The sequence below is a fragment of the Triticum dicoccoides genome, chromosome 3A (assembly GCF_002162155.2).
Source record: "Triticum dicoccoides isolate Atlit2015 ecotype Zavitan chromosome 3A, WEW_v2.0, whole genome shotgun sequence".
Lineage (NCBI taxonomy): Eukaryota > Viridiplantae > Streptophyta > Magnoliopsida > Poales > Poaceae > Triticum > Triticum dicoccoides.
In genome coordinates, this window is record NC_041384.1 from 454760133 (window position 1) to 454776543 (window position 16411).

The 16411-nt window shown below is 44.1% G+C and overlaps 1 protein-coding gene across 2 annotated transcripts; it reads left to right on the top strand.

The window, feature by feature from the left end:
• The first annotated feature begins 203 nt into the window (after nucleotides 1-203).
• Nucleotides 204-9928, top strand: LOC119268535 (long chain acyl-CoA synthetase 4-like). 2 transcript variants are annotated; one of them, XM_037550194.1, is made up of 19 exons: nucleotides 204-417; nucleotides 1288-1351; nucleotides 1445-1534; nucleotides 1751-1807; nucleotides 1970-2018; nucleotides 2387-2463; nucleotides 2985-3024; nucleotides 3111-3205; nucleotides 3629-3796; nucleotides 3882-3992; nucleotides 4075-4162; nucleotides 5242-5308; nucleotides 5653-5728; nucleotides 5823-5940; nucleotides 6344-6589; nucleotides 6988-7127; nucleotides 7380-7557; nucleotides 7659-7780; nucleotides 9496-9928. In XM_037550194.1, exons 1-19 carry the CDS (start codon nucleotides 266-268, stop codon nucleotides 9529-9531), a joined length of 1974 nt encoding a protein of 657 aa, XP_037406091.1. In that variant the 5' UTR covers nucleotides 204-265; the 3' UTR covers nucleotides 9532-9928. The 2 variants fall into 2 exon arrangements, with proteins under 2 accessions (XP_037406091.1, XP_037406090.1); XM_037550193.1 differs by having other exon boundaries at nucleotides 205-417; nucleotides 7380-7562; nucleotides 7661-7780.
• The last annotated feature ends 6483 nt before the right edge of the window (nucleotides 9929-16411 follow it).

Sequence of the window (16411 nt, forward strand, 5' to 3'; positions counted from 1 at the left end):
GCGACCACCTGAGTCTCGACAAGGAAGGTCGCACCGGTCAGCTGCCCCACCAACCAGCGGCCCACGCAGGCCCCACAGCCGCTGGGCGGCCCAACCTCCCACTGTCCATGCCAGGTGGCCCCACCTCTCCCCGCTGCACCCACCCACCAACTTCTCATTTCTGTCAAGGAGTATTGCTATTTAGGCCCCCCGTCTCCACGCCTCTTTCTACTTCGGTCCATTTCGAAGCGCAGCAAGGCTACCGGAGCAAGCAGGAGGGAGAGGGATGGCGGAGATGCAGCACGTGGTGAAGGTCGAGGAGGGCCGCCCGGCCGCCGACGGCCGGCCCTCGGTGGGGCCCACCTACCGGAGCGCCTTCGCCCGCGACGGCTTCCCGGCGCCCGTCGACGGCCTGGACAGCTGCTACGACATCTTCCGGTGAGCTCTCCTTGCTCCTCCGGGGCCCCTGGCTGCTTCATCCTCTGCTCCACTGATGGCTCCTGAATTATTTCTCTTTTCGATGGCGTTGGTCAAAGGATTGAATCCGGCGGTTCTGTTCACTTCACGCGCAGTGGGTGGGACGCGGAGGATGTTTTCTTCTATTGAGTATTTATTTGTTGTTTGATTTGTCGCTGTCCTTGCTAGTACTGCACGGATACTGGGGTTTGATACTATGCCTGATTCTCCTTTGCCTCCCGTCCAACTAACTACCCGCATGAACCCTATTCTTTATGGCATTTATGTCGGTATGCTTGCGTGTGCTAGCCCTCGGGATCTGTTCCCCACGCCCTCGACAAATAGCCCTAGTACTCTGCATTTATCTGAATTTCCTCTTTGCATTTCGGCTCCGAAATCTTGTTTATTAGTTGCTCTGTTGGTTGGGCAGTTGTATAGACTCACTCTTTAAATGCCTTTAAATTCCGTATCAGTAGTAGTACGCTGTTTCTATGGAGTGATAATTTTCTTTAAAGCAGAGGAATGAAGTTCAGATTACTAGTTCGAACTCAGCAGTACTATTTCCCGCTCGTTCATGACCCTCTAAAGCTGTTAATCAGCATCAAATCGCTGATCCATGCAAACCTGTCATCAAATTGAATTCAGTTTCTCCATAGTCTTGTGTGGGTGGGAACGCTGATGTCAGATTGGTCAGCAGTGTCTGGTTTGTTTCTGGTTAGTTAAACAAGGAAATTTACCGAGCAAGTTGGTTCGTTGCATTTTGACTTGCTACTAAAACTCTTAATTTTGGCGACCTTTTGTCCTAGTGAGCTTATTTAGTTTTGAGTTTCAATGATGTGTGCTCATACACAGAATGGCAGTGGAGAAGTACCCAAACAACAGAATGCTTGGTCACCGTGAGACTGTTGATGGGAAGGTACCATTTGGCCGATTACAACTTATATCCCCTGAAAATATAAAAGCAGCAGAATTCTTGCTAAGGTATGATTTGTGTGCTATAAACAACTAGGCTGGTGCATACGTTTGGAGGACATATAAGGAGGTGTTTGACATTGCAAATAAAATCGGTAACTCTATTAGGAGCTGTGGACTCACCAAGGTTTGCTCTCGTTTCTTATATATTTGCTACTATTCACTCTAATGCTAATTTACTTAAAAACATTTTTCAGTTAGGTGCTATGTTTTCTCATCTTGAGTGACCACATGAAATTAAACATTATGTGAACTTTTCATTAGCTCGGGGGAGTCACTTTGATGTTTCATGATTAAGGTTATTTCATGATGACTAATTTTTTTAAGCTGGATAATTTTGCAGGGCAGTCGTTGCGGTATATATGGTGCTAATAGCCCTGAATGGATTATCACGATGGAGGTAAAATCTTGTTCTACTGCATGCAGCATTTAATTCATTCTTGCAACAAGTAACTATTTTCATCTTGTTGGACTTCTGGAGTTTTCCTTAACCATCAAGAGCACTATGTTTGCCATGTATCTCTTACGAACTTAATTCACTTGCAATCTCTATCCCTTGCAGGCTTGCAATGCCCATGGAGTCTACTGTGTTCCATTATATGACACTCTTGGTATATATCCTGACATCTCCATTTTATGACATTGATGGGCTTGCAGTATGTCCCTCTTTCAGTTTTTTTGTTTGTTGCGCATCAGTGAATTATACACTTCATTGAGAAGCGCATCTCGATATTCATATGCTTTGCACTATTTAAGATTTCTGAAATCATGATCAAGCTAAAATCACATCTCAAAAAAAGAATGAAAAGCCCCACCACATCCTTGAAACATGTGGCAAACAAGTAATCTAATATCTGAGCAGAGCACTATGCAATTGAACATTCTTAAGTATGGATCCTTTTCCCCACATTACAAACGATAAAAGAAACAGTACTGATGATACAGTTGAACCTGCTTATTGACGATGCTCTTTCTGTAGGGGCTGGTGCGATAGAGTTTATTCTGTGCCATGCAGAAGTTGAGATTGCCTTTGCAGAGGAGAAGAAAGTTGCGGAGGTTTGTTTCCTTCATCATCTCATATGTAGAATTGTATGCTTGCGATGTCCCATAAACTTCTCTTTTCAGTATTTGGTATTCATGCCTTTGCCTGGGGGATGATGCATGTTGACCCAATGACCCCTATTCGGTCGGTAACTTAGGAAAGTGGAAACACTACAAAGCAGTACATCAACTCTCTTTTATATCCCTAAAGCCCCTTTTGGGTAGCCCAATCCCAGACAAGCCCAGTTTTTTTTGGCTGAGATCCTGGCTGGTTTGGGGCCAACCAAACAAAGGTTTCAAAAGTTTCTTGTTGTCAGTTATGCTCTGTGCAGTTCCATAAGCTGTTTGGGTTAATAGAAGCCTTAGTTCGTATTAATAGAAAACATTCCATCTGTTGACACAGCTCTCTACTGTTGAGCAATTACCTTATGATTTTGTCCATTTATGTTCAACACGCCAAAATTATCACAGTTGTGATGCAACCATGTTAATGGGTTTTCTGTTATTAATATCTCTCTTTTATCTCAATTTGACAGCTCTTGAAGACATTTCCCAAGTCAACCGAGTTCTTGAAAAGTGAGTTTCACTTATCCTAGATAGATCTCATCATCTAATACCAAAAGGTTTCCACCTATAAAGCAAATATATTATTTTGTTTGTAGCCATTGTGAGTTTTGGTAAAGTGACACAAGAACAAAAGGAAGAAGTTTCCAAGTATGGGCTCTCAATATACTCATGGGATGAGTTCATATCTTTGGTAAGATAGGTGGTCAGCTTTGCATGTGGATTCTTCTGAATATTGTTTCTTAAATATGAATATTTCATCATGATGTTGTGTTCCGCACTTCAGTATTATGTCTAACTGTATCCTCGCTTTAGTGAATGACTGGATGAGCAAACATTTAACGTAATCTCATTCGTGGAACATCAGAAATAAGGAATCTAATGGTTATTGGCTGCAAACTTGTCGAGTTATTTGTTCATTTGTTGTTACCATCTGTGATTAGATTTCCTTAGATCATTTTTGCTACCTGTGCTAGATCACATAATACATTTGCACTCACAATACATCAAACATGTAAATATTCTAGTTTTCCAAATGATGTAAAACATTTTACTGTGATGATCTTATCGACACAGTTATTAACTATGCACTTTCCTTGTGGCATCTTATCTGCAGGCAGGTGACCAAGAATTTGATCTTCCAGTGAATCAAAGGACAGACACATGTACTATAATGTACACTAGTGGAACTACTGGTGACCCCAAAGGTGTACTGATCTCCAATGCGAGCATTATCTGTCTCATTGCAGGTGTGGACCGGCTTCTTAACTCTGTAAACGAGCGGGTAAGACGCGAGCAGCCATTATGCCATGTAATCTTACCTCACGACCAATTAATATTTAATTTCTTTTTCTATGTGATAATCTCAGCTGGAGGAAACAGACGTTTATATGTCTTACCTTCCTCTTGCTCATATCTTTGACCGAGTTGTGGAAGAGCTGTTTATGTTCCATGGTGCATCTATTGGATTTTGGCGTGGGGTAAGCATCATTATGTGTTCACCTGAATCCTTCTCATGGTTGTGCTTTTGCACCTGTATTGACTATTTAAAATATGGTGCAGGATGTTAAGTTACTAGTTGAGGATATTGGTACACTGAAACCAACTATCTTATGTGCTGTGCCACGTGTTCTTGATCGGATATTTTCTGGTAAGGGTCTGCTTGAGTCGCCTAACATTTCTATCTAATATTAAAATAAGGTTACAAAGAGCTTCCACGTTCCCTGCTGAGAGACTATAATTCCTACACTAATTGGAGGAATAAGAGGGAGACCCGCACTGCTTATTCTTGTGCGGGGTAATGAAATACACGTTCAGACCATTATAGTTGTATAAGAAACATAACTATATGTTTTTGTCGTAACCCTTGCAGTCAGCGCACTTCTAAATAGACATATGTAAAGTGGTGCTGTGCACATGGGAGTATGTTCTCTCACTCCTCATATAGTCATATACCACTTATACACATGTATTGTAATCCTTTATCACTTTAAATATGCTCCATTGGTAATTATCAGATACTCTCAATTAACTTACATGAAAATTTTCATTTCAGCAAACATATCTTAGCATAATTTCAGTAAACATAATTTTAGCATAATTTCATTGGAATCTCCCACCATCAGCCAAGGAACCAAGGTCCTGATGCAGCAGAGGAGATCCCACATATGATAACATAAATGGTTTTGCGATTCACCATAAACAAACGTGCATCTCCATTTTATTTCGTTTGGCATATCATGAATGAATAGATTAACAAAAGCAACTGCCTAGATTTATTAACTCAACTGAGACACCCTCATCCCCAAACAGAGCTAAAAAACACCCCCTTTCCCCTGCTCAGTAAAAGTGATTATCTGTTTAAGACCCAACCTCCAATGCAACCCCTCTACCACATCTTTCCTGTGTCTTGTTTCTAACAAAAACACAAGCTTCCGTCGGTGAGATTGCACGAGGCACCTCATGTCTTGAACTGTCCAGGATGCACCAAACCTGGCAGTTCCAGGAGAACATCACCAGCAAAAGCCCAAGAACCTGTCCAGGATGTACCCTCCCTTCTGTGGTTCTTTTTCGCTGTTGATGCATGTCCATGCATTAACTTGATGTACAGTTCTGGGCTATCCGTAGTCACAATCTGCTTCTACTGTTCGAAGTTCAAAAGAACTTGGAGCCGATTCTGAGTGCAAATTTTTACATACGGTTCATCCCTTTGCTTTACACTTCTTTCAGGGCTTCAAGCTAAAATCTCAGCTGGTGGTTTCATAAAGAGTACAATGTTCAATCTTGCTTACAAATTGTAAGTTTGCTAACCTCAGAGCAGTTATCTTTTTTGGGTGGAAGTGTGGAATACTTGCTTGCACTGCCAGTGACTCCATGTTAAGTTCTTCAATTATTAAGTGTCCGTAGCCAGTGGTGGACACAGGATTGGGCCAAGAGGAGTGGTATCCTGGGCTAGGAGCTGCTGGTCTCTTGGGATCCAGATTTTTGGGCCAAAACCTGCTTACTTACTCTATAACTTTGGGCTGGATCCAGGATACAGCCCTCCTAGCCCTGGCCCTAGGCTAGCTAGATTCTCATTGCATCATTAAAGGACCTCACCTGTCACAAATCCAAGTATGATGTAGACATTTTGTTTTGCAGCAAGCAGTTTAGAATGATGAGGGGAGCTAAGCACAATGAAGCTGCTGCAATATGTGACAAAGTAGTTTTCAGTAAGGTATTTCAGCATGGCAGTCACTGCTTCTTCATTTTGTATGGTTTTCCCAACTTGCTGCCTTCATATTCTAGAAATTGTGTTTATTGCGATTAAGGTGAAAGAAGGTCTTGGAGGAAATGTCCGTGTAATTTTATCCGGAGCTGCCCCACTTGCCACTCATGTGGAAGAATACCTGAGAGTGGTGACATGCGCACATGTTTTACAAGGATATGGTACATCTTTTACTCTTGGGATACGATTTTTTTTTACTGTTATGATCGTTCAAGTTGCATGATCGCCTGATGTTTCTGCTCTATTTCATTTGGTCAGTAAACTTTATTATTTTACTTGTATGGATTAGATCAGCTGTTTTCTGTTAAAGATGACAGGTATAACCACGTTGTTAGCTTTTGAGATCTATGTTATCAATAAGAAATGCTTACTCATTGAACAGAACTGTATGTTCTTTAGTGCACTATTCTTAAACTGGTTGACAACATAAAAAGAGAGTTGTGTATGTTCTTTTACCTAAATTAGGTCAATCCTTCATCTGCATAAGCTGATGTTTTTTGTTCGCCTTTCTTCGCCAACCTAACTATCACTTCCGGCTTGCTCCTTGATCTTCTTCTATGTTAGGTCTCACGGAAACTTGTGCTGGATCATTTGTCTCGCTACCAAATCAGATGTCCATGATAGGGACTGTTGGTCCTCCAGTTCCAAATATTGATGCCCGCCTAGAATCTGTCCCTGACATGAATTATGATGCACTTGCAAGCACACCTCGTGGAGAAATCTGCATCAAGGGAGAAACATTATTCTCAGGGTACTACAGACGTGAAGACCTTACAGAGGAAGTTTTGGTTGATGGATGGTTCCATACAGGTACATCTTGCTTTCAGTGTTTAAGTTGTCATCTGTTTCCACTATGTGGTCGCTGCAAAAGTAAAGAATGGAACGTAAACATTTTCCAAATATTCTAGGCCGTGAATATTCTACTAGTATTCTAGGCCTCTGAATGTGTGGCATTATCGGTCCACGTGGAAGGGAACATATGGAGGATAAGAGTTCACCCCAGTTAATCTGGATCTAGTTTGCATGTCCTTTCTCACCTTAGCCTGGGTAACAGTATTACGGAGATCACATTGTTTAATAGAAAAAGTTCTAATGAGAAATTCACTCCCGGCTCTAGTTGATGTAGTCATTATACTGCACAAACTATTCTATATTGTGCCTCATCCGAAGTGGAGATTCAAAATATTTTTTTCCTTTTCTGCTTACAGGGGACATTGGCGAGTGGCAACCTGATGGAAGTATGAAGATCATTGATCGGAAGAAGAATATCTTCAAGCTTTCACAAGGAGAATATGTAGCAGTTGAAAATTTGGAGAACATTTACGGTGTTGTTTCTGCTATAGACTCGGTATATAGAGTTCAATTTCCAGGATTTATAAGTTCTTTTTCTGCACCATTGTTCTCCCTCCGTCCCAAAATAAGTGTCTCAACTTTATACTAACTTTAGTACAAAGTTGTACTAAGCTTGAGACACTTATTCTGGGACGGAGGGAGTATGATATAACCGGTCAAAATAGTTTATTCATGCTTCGTCGTACTTATTGTTGCGTTCTATTGTAATATCTGAAATATTTTCTTCAATTTTTCCAACATTTGCCAGATATGGGTATATGGAAATAGTTTCGAGTCATTCCTTGTTGCCGTAGTCAATCCTAACAAGGAAGCCCTTGAGAGCTGGGCTGAGGGAAATGGAACCAGTGGTGATTTTGAGGCACTGTGTGAGAATCCAAAAGCAAAAGAATATATTTTGGGGGAACTTTCAAAAACAGGAAAAGAGAAGAAGGTGATATTGTTAATTGCTTTTTTGTTTTGCTCTTCTTTCTGATGATATTCATGGCTTACTCCAGTGCACAACCTAACTTTCTACTCATCTTTGTGCAGCTCAAAGGTTTTGAATTCATAAGAGCTGTGCACCTTGACCCAGTGCCGTTTGACATGGAGCGTGACCTGATCACTCCAACATATAAAAGGAAGCGGCCGCAGTTGCTCAAGTACTACCAGGTATTGTTCATCCAATTATTGTTGTGAGCCATGTTCAGCATATGTCATCTACATCCACCTCGAAACATAAAAATAAAAGAAGCATGCATCGTTTACATGCATGGAGGACCTTGTGCAATTTGTTTCTTGTCCCTTTAAGGGCCAGTTCTTTTGAGGTGCAGCTTATGCATAAGCTGCGATGGGAATAAGCCTCACAGAAGCTGCCGTGGAAATAAGCCCATGAGAATAAGCCATCCAGTTCTTTTGTCTGAGCTTATGTTCCGAGTTCTCTGTTGAAAAGTCTACAATACCCCTAAAATGTAATTGTATGACATTTAACTGCATTTTCTGTACATTGTAGCAGCAACTTGGACAACTTCTTTCATACTCGCTTGCATTTGCAAAAAATGCTAGCAGGGCCAAACAAAACAACAATCAAAATGCTAGTGCTTGCATACAAATTTCTGAATGCATTCAGTAGCAACATTCATCCTTTTTTTACAGGAAGTAGAAACTTGGACATGACCAAAAACTAGGTGCACATGAGCAATGCACTTCCTGAATGCAATGCTTGTAGTACTCTACTGGAAAAAATAGACAACAAACAGCCTCATATTAACAGCAAATAGACATCTACTCATTTTCCAGTAGATAAAATTATTCACAAATAGTCAGCAATATGATACAGAAAATGGATCATTCAATTTGACATCTCAATTTGATATGCAGAAAGTCAAATCTCAATGTACAATTTGATTGTGAGACAAAAAAGGTCTTGTAGGCAGTAGCCCGAACACCTTGTGGGCGAAATCGCCAACACGGGAGCTCACTCAGCGGCCGGCCGATGCGGGCTTGACGGCCAGCAGCGGGACGAGTCGCAGCTCCTGCTCGGGCTCAGGCCACCTGCGCCGCCGCCTCGGAGGTCGTTGGTGTCCGCGCCCTGGCGTATCGAAGGCGAACAGCGAGGGCGCCAGAGGAGGTGCGGTGCTTCTTGGGCTAACCTCCGTCCATGCTGGCGGCGGCGAAGGGACGGGGAAGGACGGTGACGATGGCTCGAGTGGCGTGCAGCGGTGGATCGATTGCAATAGTGGAGTGGCCGGGATGGAGCCGAGCAGAGGGAGGCGGGGGAGGAGCGCGGCTACCCAGCACCGCCGGCATCCATGTCGGCGGCGGCGAGGTACGCGGCGTCAGCGGCGTCGGGGGCGGCGGCGGCGGCGGGGGGGAAACCCTAGCTCTCCTCTTCTATCACGGGACGGGATGCGGGAGTCGAGCGCTGCCTTTTTTTGTTCTTTTTCTTCGGGGCTGGTCGTCCGGTTTGCTGGCGGTGGCATTTGCTCCGTAAATTCTTGCAGCTGGGAGGGCAAGGAGATGTACCCCTTCGTTTCTTAAGTGATCGCTGCGGGAAGCTCCGGGAAGCTGCCCTCCCACCAGCTTTTTTCCATCGTGAAGGAAGTGGCTGTGAAAATAAGCTGAGCCCACCAGCCCAAAACGAGTTCTTTTCAGCTTCTGGCTTATTTTGACAATAAGCTGCCAGAAGCTGCAAAAGAACTGGCCCTAATTCATCATCTTAGGAACTGGGTGACCTTTTTTAAAAACCATCAGAAAACCAATGCAGTGGATATTTCTGAACTTACTATTTCATCGGCATGACAGCATTGTTTTGCTCCTTCTGGTATTCTGATGCCTTGTACAAACAGGACAGCGAGCAGCGCTAACCTTACTTCATTTATTTGCAGGGCGCAATTGACAACATGTACAAAAGTGCTAAATGAGCTCGTCTAGAACACGTAAAATGGGATTCCCGACACCCAAGGAGCTGACAGAAGTACCAAACTCAATAGTGCTACGCTATATTATTGTGTATATGCCCCTAGCTTGGATCGATGAGTGGTGTAATGTTCTTTCAGAATTTGTTCTGTTTTTAATGTGTGGCAAATGGGCAATGTAGTGGCACGCATAATGGCAGACACCGTTTCCAGTTGTTTGAGCTCTGGAACTGCCATTTTTACCAACGACCGATTAGCAGCCAAGAAACATGCCCCAATTCCAATCTTAAGATACTTGTGATGCTTGGGTCGCCCTTTTTCGTCTTCCCTTGCGTCTTTCTTCAAATACTGTAATACTATTTTTTTTCGTCTGAGCCTGAGGAATCCATTTTGTTGATATAAACCTTCGTTAATACTTATTGTTTTTTTCTTTCTATTCCTACATCTGAGTAGTATCATTGGAACTTATCTGATGCTAAAACAAAGTAAAAAGTTCATCCTAGAAGAGTAGAAGTTAGTTTTTGGTTCAATATTAGATAGGTGTCATCATCATCATGGACTTGCTTCATTGTCAAGGAACACGCGCATCACGATGGAACTCACTGAACATAGCTTAGAATTAATGATTTTCTTTTTCTGAGGGATAGAACTAATGGTTTTCTGTCGAATATTTTTTTGGAAAGGAGGATAACCCTCGGTCTCTGCATTAGGACGATGCATGCAGCAATATATTATTAATAGAGCAAAATTCAGTAGTCGAACACTATCAAAATGAAAAAAAGTAAAAAAATAAACTCTGAGGCCATATACCTCGCGACAGTAACTCCCCCAGATAACCACTAACCCTATGATATAAGACACAACATAAACAAAAACACACAACTCCTAGATTAGTCCATCACAAGGTTGAACTTCGGATTCTCATCCCGAAGCAAAGTTTCAATCCACCACCTTCAGGAAGGACGCGACGCAGGCGCGCGACGTTATAGCCCGATCAAAAATCTTGTGTTTCCACCGGAGTGCATAAGCTCTTCGTTGAAGCTGTATGTATCATCCGCCTTTATCTGTCTACCAACCCCTCGATAGCTGGATACCTCTGGAGGAAGGAAGACAAAGACGTCCCATACTGCCTGCCTCCCGCAACTGTCGCACCACCTTCGATCCAACAACAACAGGCTAAACCTGACACCTCCGCTGGACCACCGTCCTACGTCTCTGTATAAGACGTCGTGCGTAGTATCCGCTGGTAGCATATCCACCGGTGGCTTCACCTACCGACGACAGGCACCGCCCGACAACTCCGAGAGAGGCTCATGTGTCACCCACCGAGCCGCATCGAACCCGGTCTGTTGATGGAGGGGACATCTCATACCGCCACCAGCCTTAGAAGGCCGTCACCATCTCGAGATTCGGACTCCGAGTCGCCCACACGACCCCGGAGTCCACCGCCGTTGATGAAGAGGCGTCGCCGCCCCGATTCCGGGCGCTACAGGGAGCACCCACCATCGCGCCAGCCGCTGTCATCGCCCATAGAATGACAATCACCGCCGCGATCCTGCATTAAGCATCGTCGACGCCACAGGAAACTCCGGCCGCCACGCGTGTCCTGTGACAAGCCCGGACACGGGATCCCAAGATCCGCCGCCACCGGTGCCGCCACAAGGACCCACCACCTGGCCCGTCATCCTTGGCAGAGGGGACGCCACCACCATCATGGTCAGATCCGGGTTAGCCGTTGCCATCGCCACCGCCAAGACCGAATCCGTGCTGGATGACGCTGTCGCCGCCACCGGCCACGCCCAACCTCACCTTCATTTTCTAGCCATGTCCAGCCGACCGGCACGCCACGCCCAATTGATCCACCTGCGTCGCCAAGATCCGCCGTGCCGCTGTGCCATGGATCCGCAAGACGCCGTCGCTGAAGTCGTCATCCCGCAACGCCTGACATTATGTGAGGAGAAGCGGATCCCGCCGCCGCCTGCGCCGACCGGATCGGCGGCGTACATCGGTGGTAGACTAGGAGTAGCGGCTGGGGTTCGCCCCCTTGGCCGCTCGCGGTGAAGGAAACATGCCCTAGAGGAAATAATAAAGTTGTTATTTATATTTCCTTATATCATGATAAATGTTTATTATTCATGCTAGAATTGTATTAACCGGAAACTTAGTACATGTGTGAATACATAGACAAACAGAATGTCACTAGTTTGCCTCTACTTAACTAGCTTGTTGAATCAATGATGGTTATGTTTCCTAACCATAGACATGAGTTGTCATTTGATTAACGGGATCACATCATTAGAGAATGATGTGATTGACTTGACCCATCCGTTAGCTTAGCACGATGATCATTTAGTTTGTTGCTATTGCTTTCTCCATAACTTATACATGTTCCTATGACTATGAGATCATGCAACTCCCGAATACCGGAGGAACACTTTGTGTGCTACCAAACGTCACAACATAACTGGGTGATTATAAAGGTGCTCTACAGGTGTCTCCAATGATGTTTGTTGAGTTGGATAGATCGAGATTAGGATTCGTCACTCCGATTATCGGAGGGGTATCTCTGGGCCCTCTCGGTAATGCACATCACTATAAGCCTTGCAAGAAATGTGACTAATAAGTTAGTTGCGGGATGATGCATTACGGAACGAGTAAACAAACTTGCCGGTAACGAGATTGAACTAGGTATTTAGATACCGACGATCGAATCTCGGGCAAGTAACATACCGATGACAAAGGAAACAACATATGTTGTTATGCGGTTTGACCAATAAAGATCTTCATAGAATATGTAGGAACCAATATGAGCATCCAGGTTCCACTATTGGTTATTGACCGGAGACATGTCTCGGTCATGTCTACATAGTTCTCGAACCCGTAGGGTCCGCACGCTTAACATTCAGTGACGATCGGTATTACGAGTTTATGTGTTTTGATGTACTTAAGATAGTTCGGAGTCCCGGATGTGATCACGGACATGACAAGGAGTCTCAAAATGGTCGAGACATAAAGATTGATATATTGGACGACTATATTCGGACACCGGGTGAGTTCCGGGGGTCACCGGATATTTATCAGAGTGCCGGGAGGGTTATCGGAACCCCCGGGGAAACTAATGGGCCAACATGGGCCTTGTGGGAGAGATAGGAGAGGTCCTAGGGCTGGCCGCCCCCCCCCCCTTGGGAGTCCGAATTGGAAAGGGGGGGGCCCTCTTTCCTCCCTCTCTCCCTCTCCTTCCTTCCCCCATCCCCCTTCCTAGTTGGAATAGGAAAAGGGGAGTCCTACTCCTACTAGGAGGATGAATTCCCCTCTCCTTGGCACGCCCCAAGGCCGGCCGGCCTCCCCCTTGCTCCTTTATATACGGGGGCAGGGGCACCCTAGAACACACAAGTTGATTGTTTTCAGCCGTGTGCGGTGCCCCCCTCCACCATAATCCACCTCGGTCATAACGTAGCAGTGCTTAGGCGAAGCCCTATTCCGGCATCATCATCATCACCGTCATCACACCGTCGTGCTGACGAAGCTCTCCCTCGAAGCTCTACTGGATCGTGAGTCCGTGGGACGTCACCAGCCGAACGTGTGCAGATCGGGAAGGTGCCGTACCTTCGGTGCTAGGATCGGTCGATCGTGAAGACGTACGACTACATCAACCGTGTTGTCATAACGCTTCCGCTTACGGTCTACGAGAGTACGTAGACAACACTCTCCCCTCTCATTGCTATGCATCACCATGATCTTGCGTGTGCGTAGGATTTTTTTTGAAATTACTGCGTTCCCCAACAGTGGCATCCGAGCCAGGTTTATGCGTAGATGTTATATGCACGTTGTGAGCGTCGGTATATACATATTGCTTGCCGTCACTAGTTCATTCTTGATTCGGCAGCATTGTTGGATGAAGCGGCCTAGACCGACATTACGCGTACGCTTACGCGAGACTAGTTCTACCGACGTGCTTCGCACATAGGTGGCTAGTGGGTGTCTGTGTCTCCAACTTTAGTTGAATTGGATTCAATGAACAGAGTTCTTTCTAAAGATCAAAAAGCAATCACTATACTGCGTTGTGGTTTTTGATGCGTAGGTAAGAACGGTTCTTACTCAGCCCGTAGCAGCCACGTAAAACTTGCAAACAACAAAGTAGAGGACGTCTAACTTGTTTTTGCAGGGCATGTTGTGATGTGATATGGTCAAGACATGATGCTAAATTTTATTGTATGAGATGATCATGTTTTGTAACACAATTATCGGCAACTGGCATGAGCCATATGGTTGTCGCTTTATTGTATGAAATGCAATCGCCATGTAATTGCTTTACTTTATCACTAAGCAGTAGCGATAGTCGTAGAAGCAATAGTTGGCAAGACGACAATGATACTTCAATGGAGATCAAGGTGTCAAGCCAGTGACGATGGTGACCATGACGGTGCTTTGGAGATGGAGATCGAAGGCACAAGATGATGATGGCCATATCATATCACTTATTTACATGTGATGTTTATCCTTTATGCATCTTATTTTGCTTAGTTCGACGGTAGCATTATAAGATGATCTCTCACTAAATTTCAAGGTATAAGTGTTCTCCCTGAGTATGCACCATTGCTACAATTCGTCGTGCCGAGACACCACGTGATGATCGGGTGTGATAAGCTCTACATTCACATACAACGGGTGCAAGCCAGTTTTGCACATGCAGAATACTCGGGTTAAACTTGACGAGCCTAGCATATGCAGATATGGCCTCGGAACACTGAGACCGAAAGGTCGAGTGTGAATCATATAGTAGTTATGATCAATATAGTGATGTTCACCAATGAAAACTACTCCATCTCACGTGATGATCGGACATAGTTTAGTTGATATGGATCACGTGATCACTTAGATGATTAGAGAGATGTCTATCTAAGTGGGAGTTCTTAAGTAATTTGATTAATTGAACTTTAATTTATCATGAACTTAGTACCTGATAGTATTTTGCATGTCTATGTTGTTTTAGATAGATGGCACGTGCTGTTGTTCCGTTGAATTTTAATGCGTTCCTAGAGAAAGCTAAGTTGAAAGATGATGGTAGCAACTACACGGACTAGGTCCATAACTTGAGGATTATCCTCATTGCTGCACAGAAGAATTACGTCCTGAAAGCACCGCTAGGTGACAAACCCGCTGCAGGAGCAACGCCAGATGTTGTGAACACCTGGCAGAGCAAAGCTGATGAGTACTCGATAGTTCAGTGTGCCATGCTTTACGGCTTAGAACCGGGACTTCAACGACGTTTTGAACGTCATGGAGCATATGAGATGTTCCAGGAGTTGAAGTTGATATTTCAAGCAAATGCCCGGATTGAGAGATATAAAGTCTCCAATAAGTTCTACAGCTGCAAGATGGAGGAGAATAGTTCCGTCAGTGAAAATATACTCAGAATGTCTGGGTGTCACAACCACTTGACTCAAATGGGAGTTAATCTTCTTGATTATAGTGTCACTGACAGAGTTCTTCACTCACTGCCACCAAGCTACAAGAGCTTCGTGATGAACTATAATATGCAAGGGATGGATAAGACGATTCTTGAGCTCTTCCCAATGCTAAAGGCTGCAGAGGTAGAAATCAAGAAGGAGCATCAAATGTTGATGGTCAACAAGACCACCAGTTTCAAGAAAAAAGGGTAAAGGGAAAAAGGGGAACTTCAAGAAGAACAGCAAGCCAGTTGCTGCTCAAGTGAAGAAACCCAAGTCTGGACCCAAGCCTGAGACTGAGTGCTTCTACTGCAAAGGAACTGGTCACTGGAAGCGGAACTGCCCCATGTAATTAGCGGAGAAGAAGGATGGCAAAGTGAAAGGTATATTTGATATACATGTTATTGATGTGTACCTTACTAATGCTCGCAGTAGTGCCTGGGTATTTGATACTGGTTCAGTTGCTAACATTTGCAACTCGAAACAGGGGCTACGGATTAAGCGAAGATTGGCTAAGGACGAGGTTGTAACATCCCAAATTTTCAATTTGGAATGTTATACATTAGAGCATCATTGTATATCATGTTTTATTGCATTTTGGTTGATCCTAGAAATTCCACGCAACTCAAGGACCTACGGAGAGAGTTGTGGATTTTGTTATTTTCATATTTGAGATTTTCTCAAATTATGAAAAAAGGATCGTTTGATTTTAATTATTTTCTCTGAAATATCTTTTTATTAAAAATAAAAGAGAGAGGATAAAATGACTTTCTCAAAATAAAGAAATATCACACATTTAATATTAAAATCAAATAAGATTTTATTCGGAGTTTTCTCGCTATTTTATTTGAATTAGGAGAAAGTGTGTTTTTCAAAATTGCATTTTAGGCCCAAATAAATGTTCACCTTGTCCAGCTTATTTTTAGAGGACGGCGAAGATTTATTTCGGGATTTTTGAAGTCTGTTTAGTATTTTTTTTTCTTTCTTTTTCTGCGCGTCAAAATTATTTAAAAAAAGTCAACCGACTTAGGGCCGTATTCGGCCAGGACTTCTCGGGTCAGGCCTCTTATAAGCCGCCGCCCCGAGGCCCGTTCAACCCGCTAGCCCCGCCCGAACCCTAACCCTAATCGCCGCCGCCGCCCGCGCCGCCTCACCGCCGCCCCGCCGGAGCCACCTGCGCCGCCCCGCCGCCCCTCGCCGTCTCGCCGGAGGTAGCGCCGTCGCCGCCGGTTTTCTTCGGAAAACCGTGCGTCTTTTTTTAGATCCACGGTTTTTTTATTTTTTTATTTAGATTGGTTTATTTTTTTCCGGTTTAGTTATTTAGCGGACATTCGTCCGTACGTTCGTTTTAGCGAACGGATTTCGCTCGTTTGTTATAGATAATGAATGTTCGTTCGTTAGCCTGTTCGTCAGTTTTTCTTTTTCTCGGATTTTCT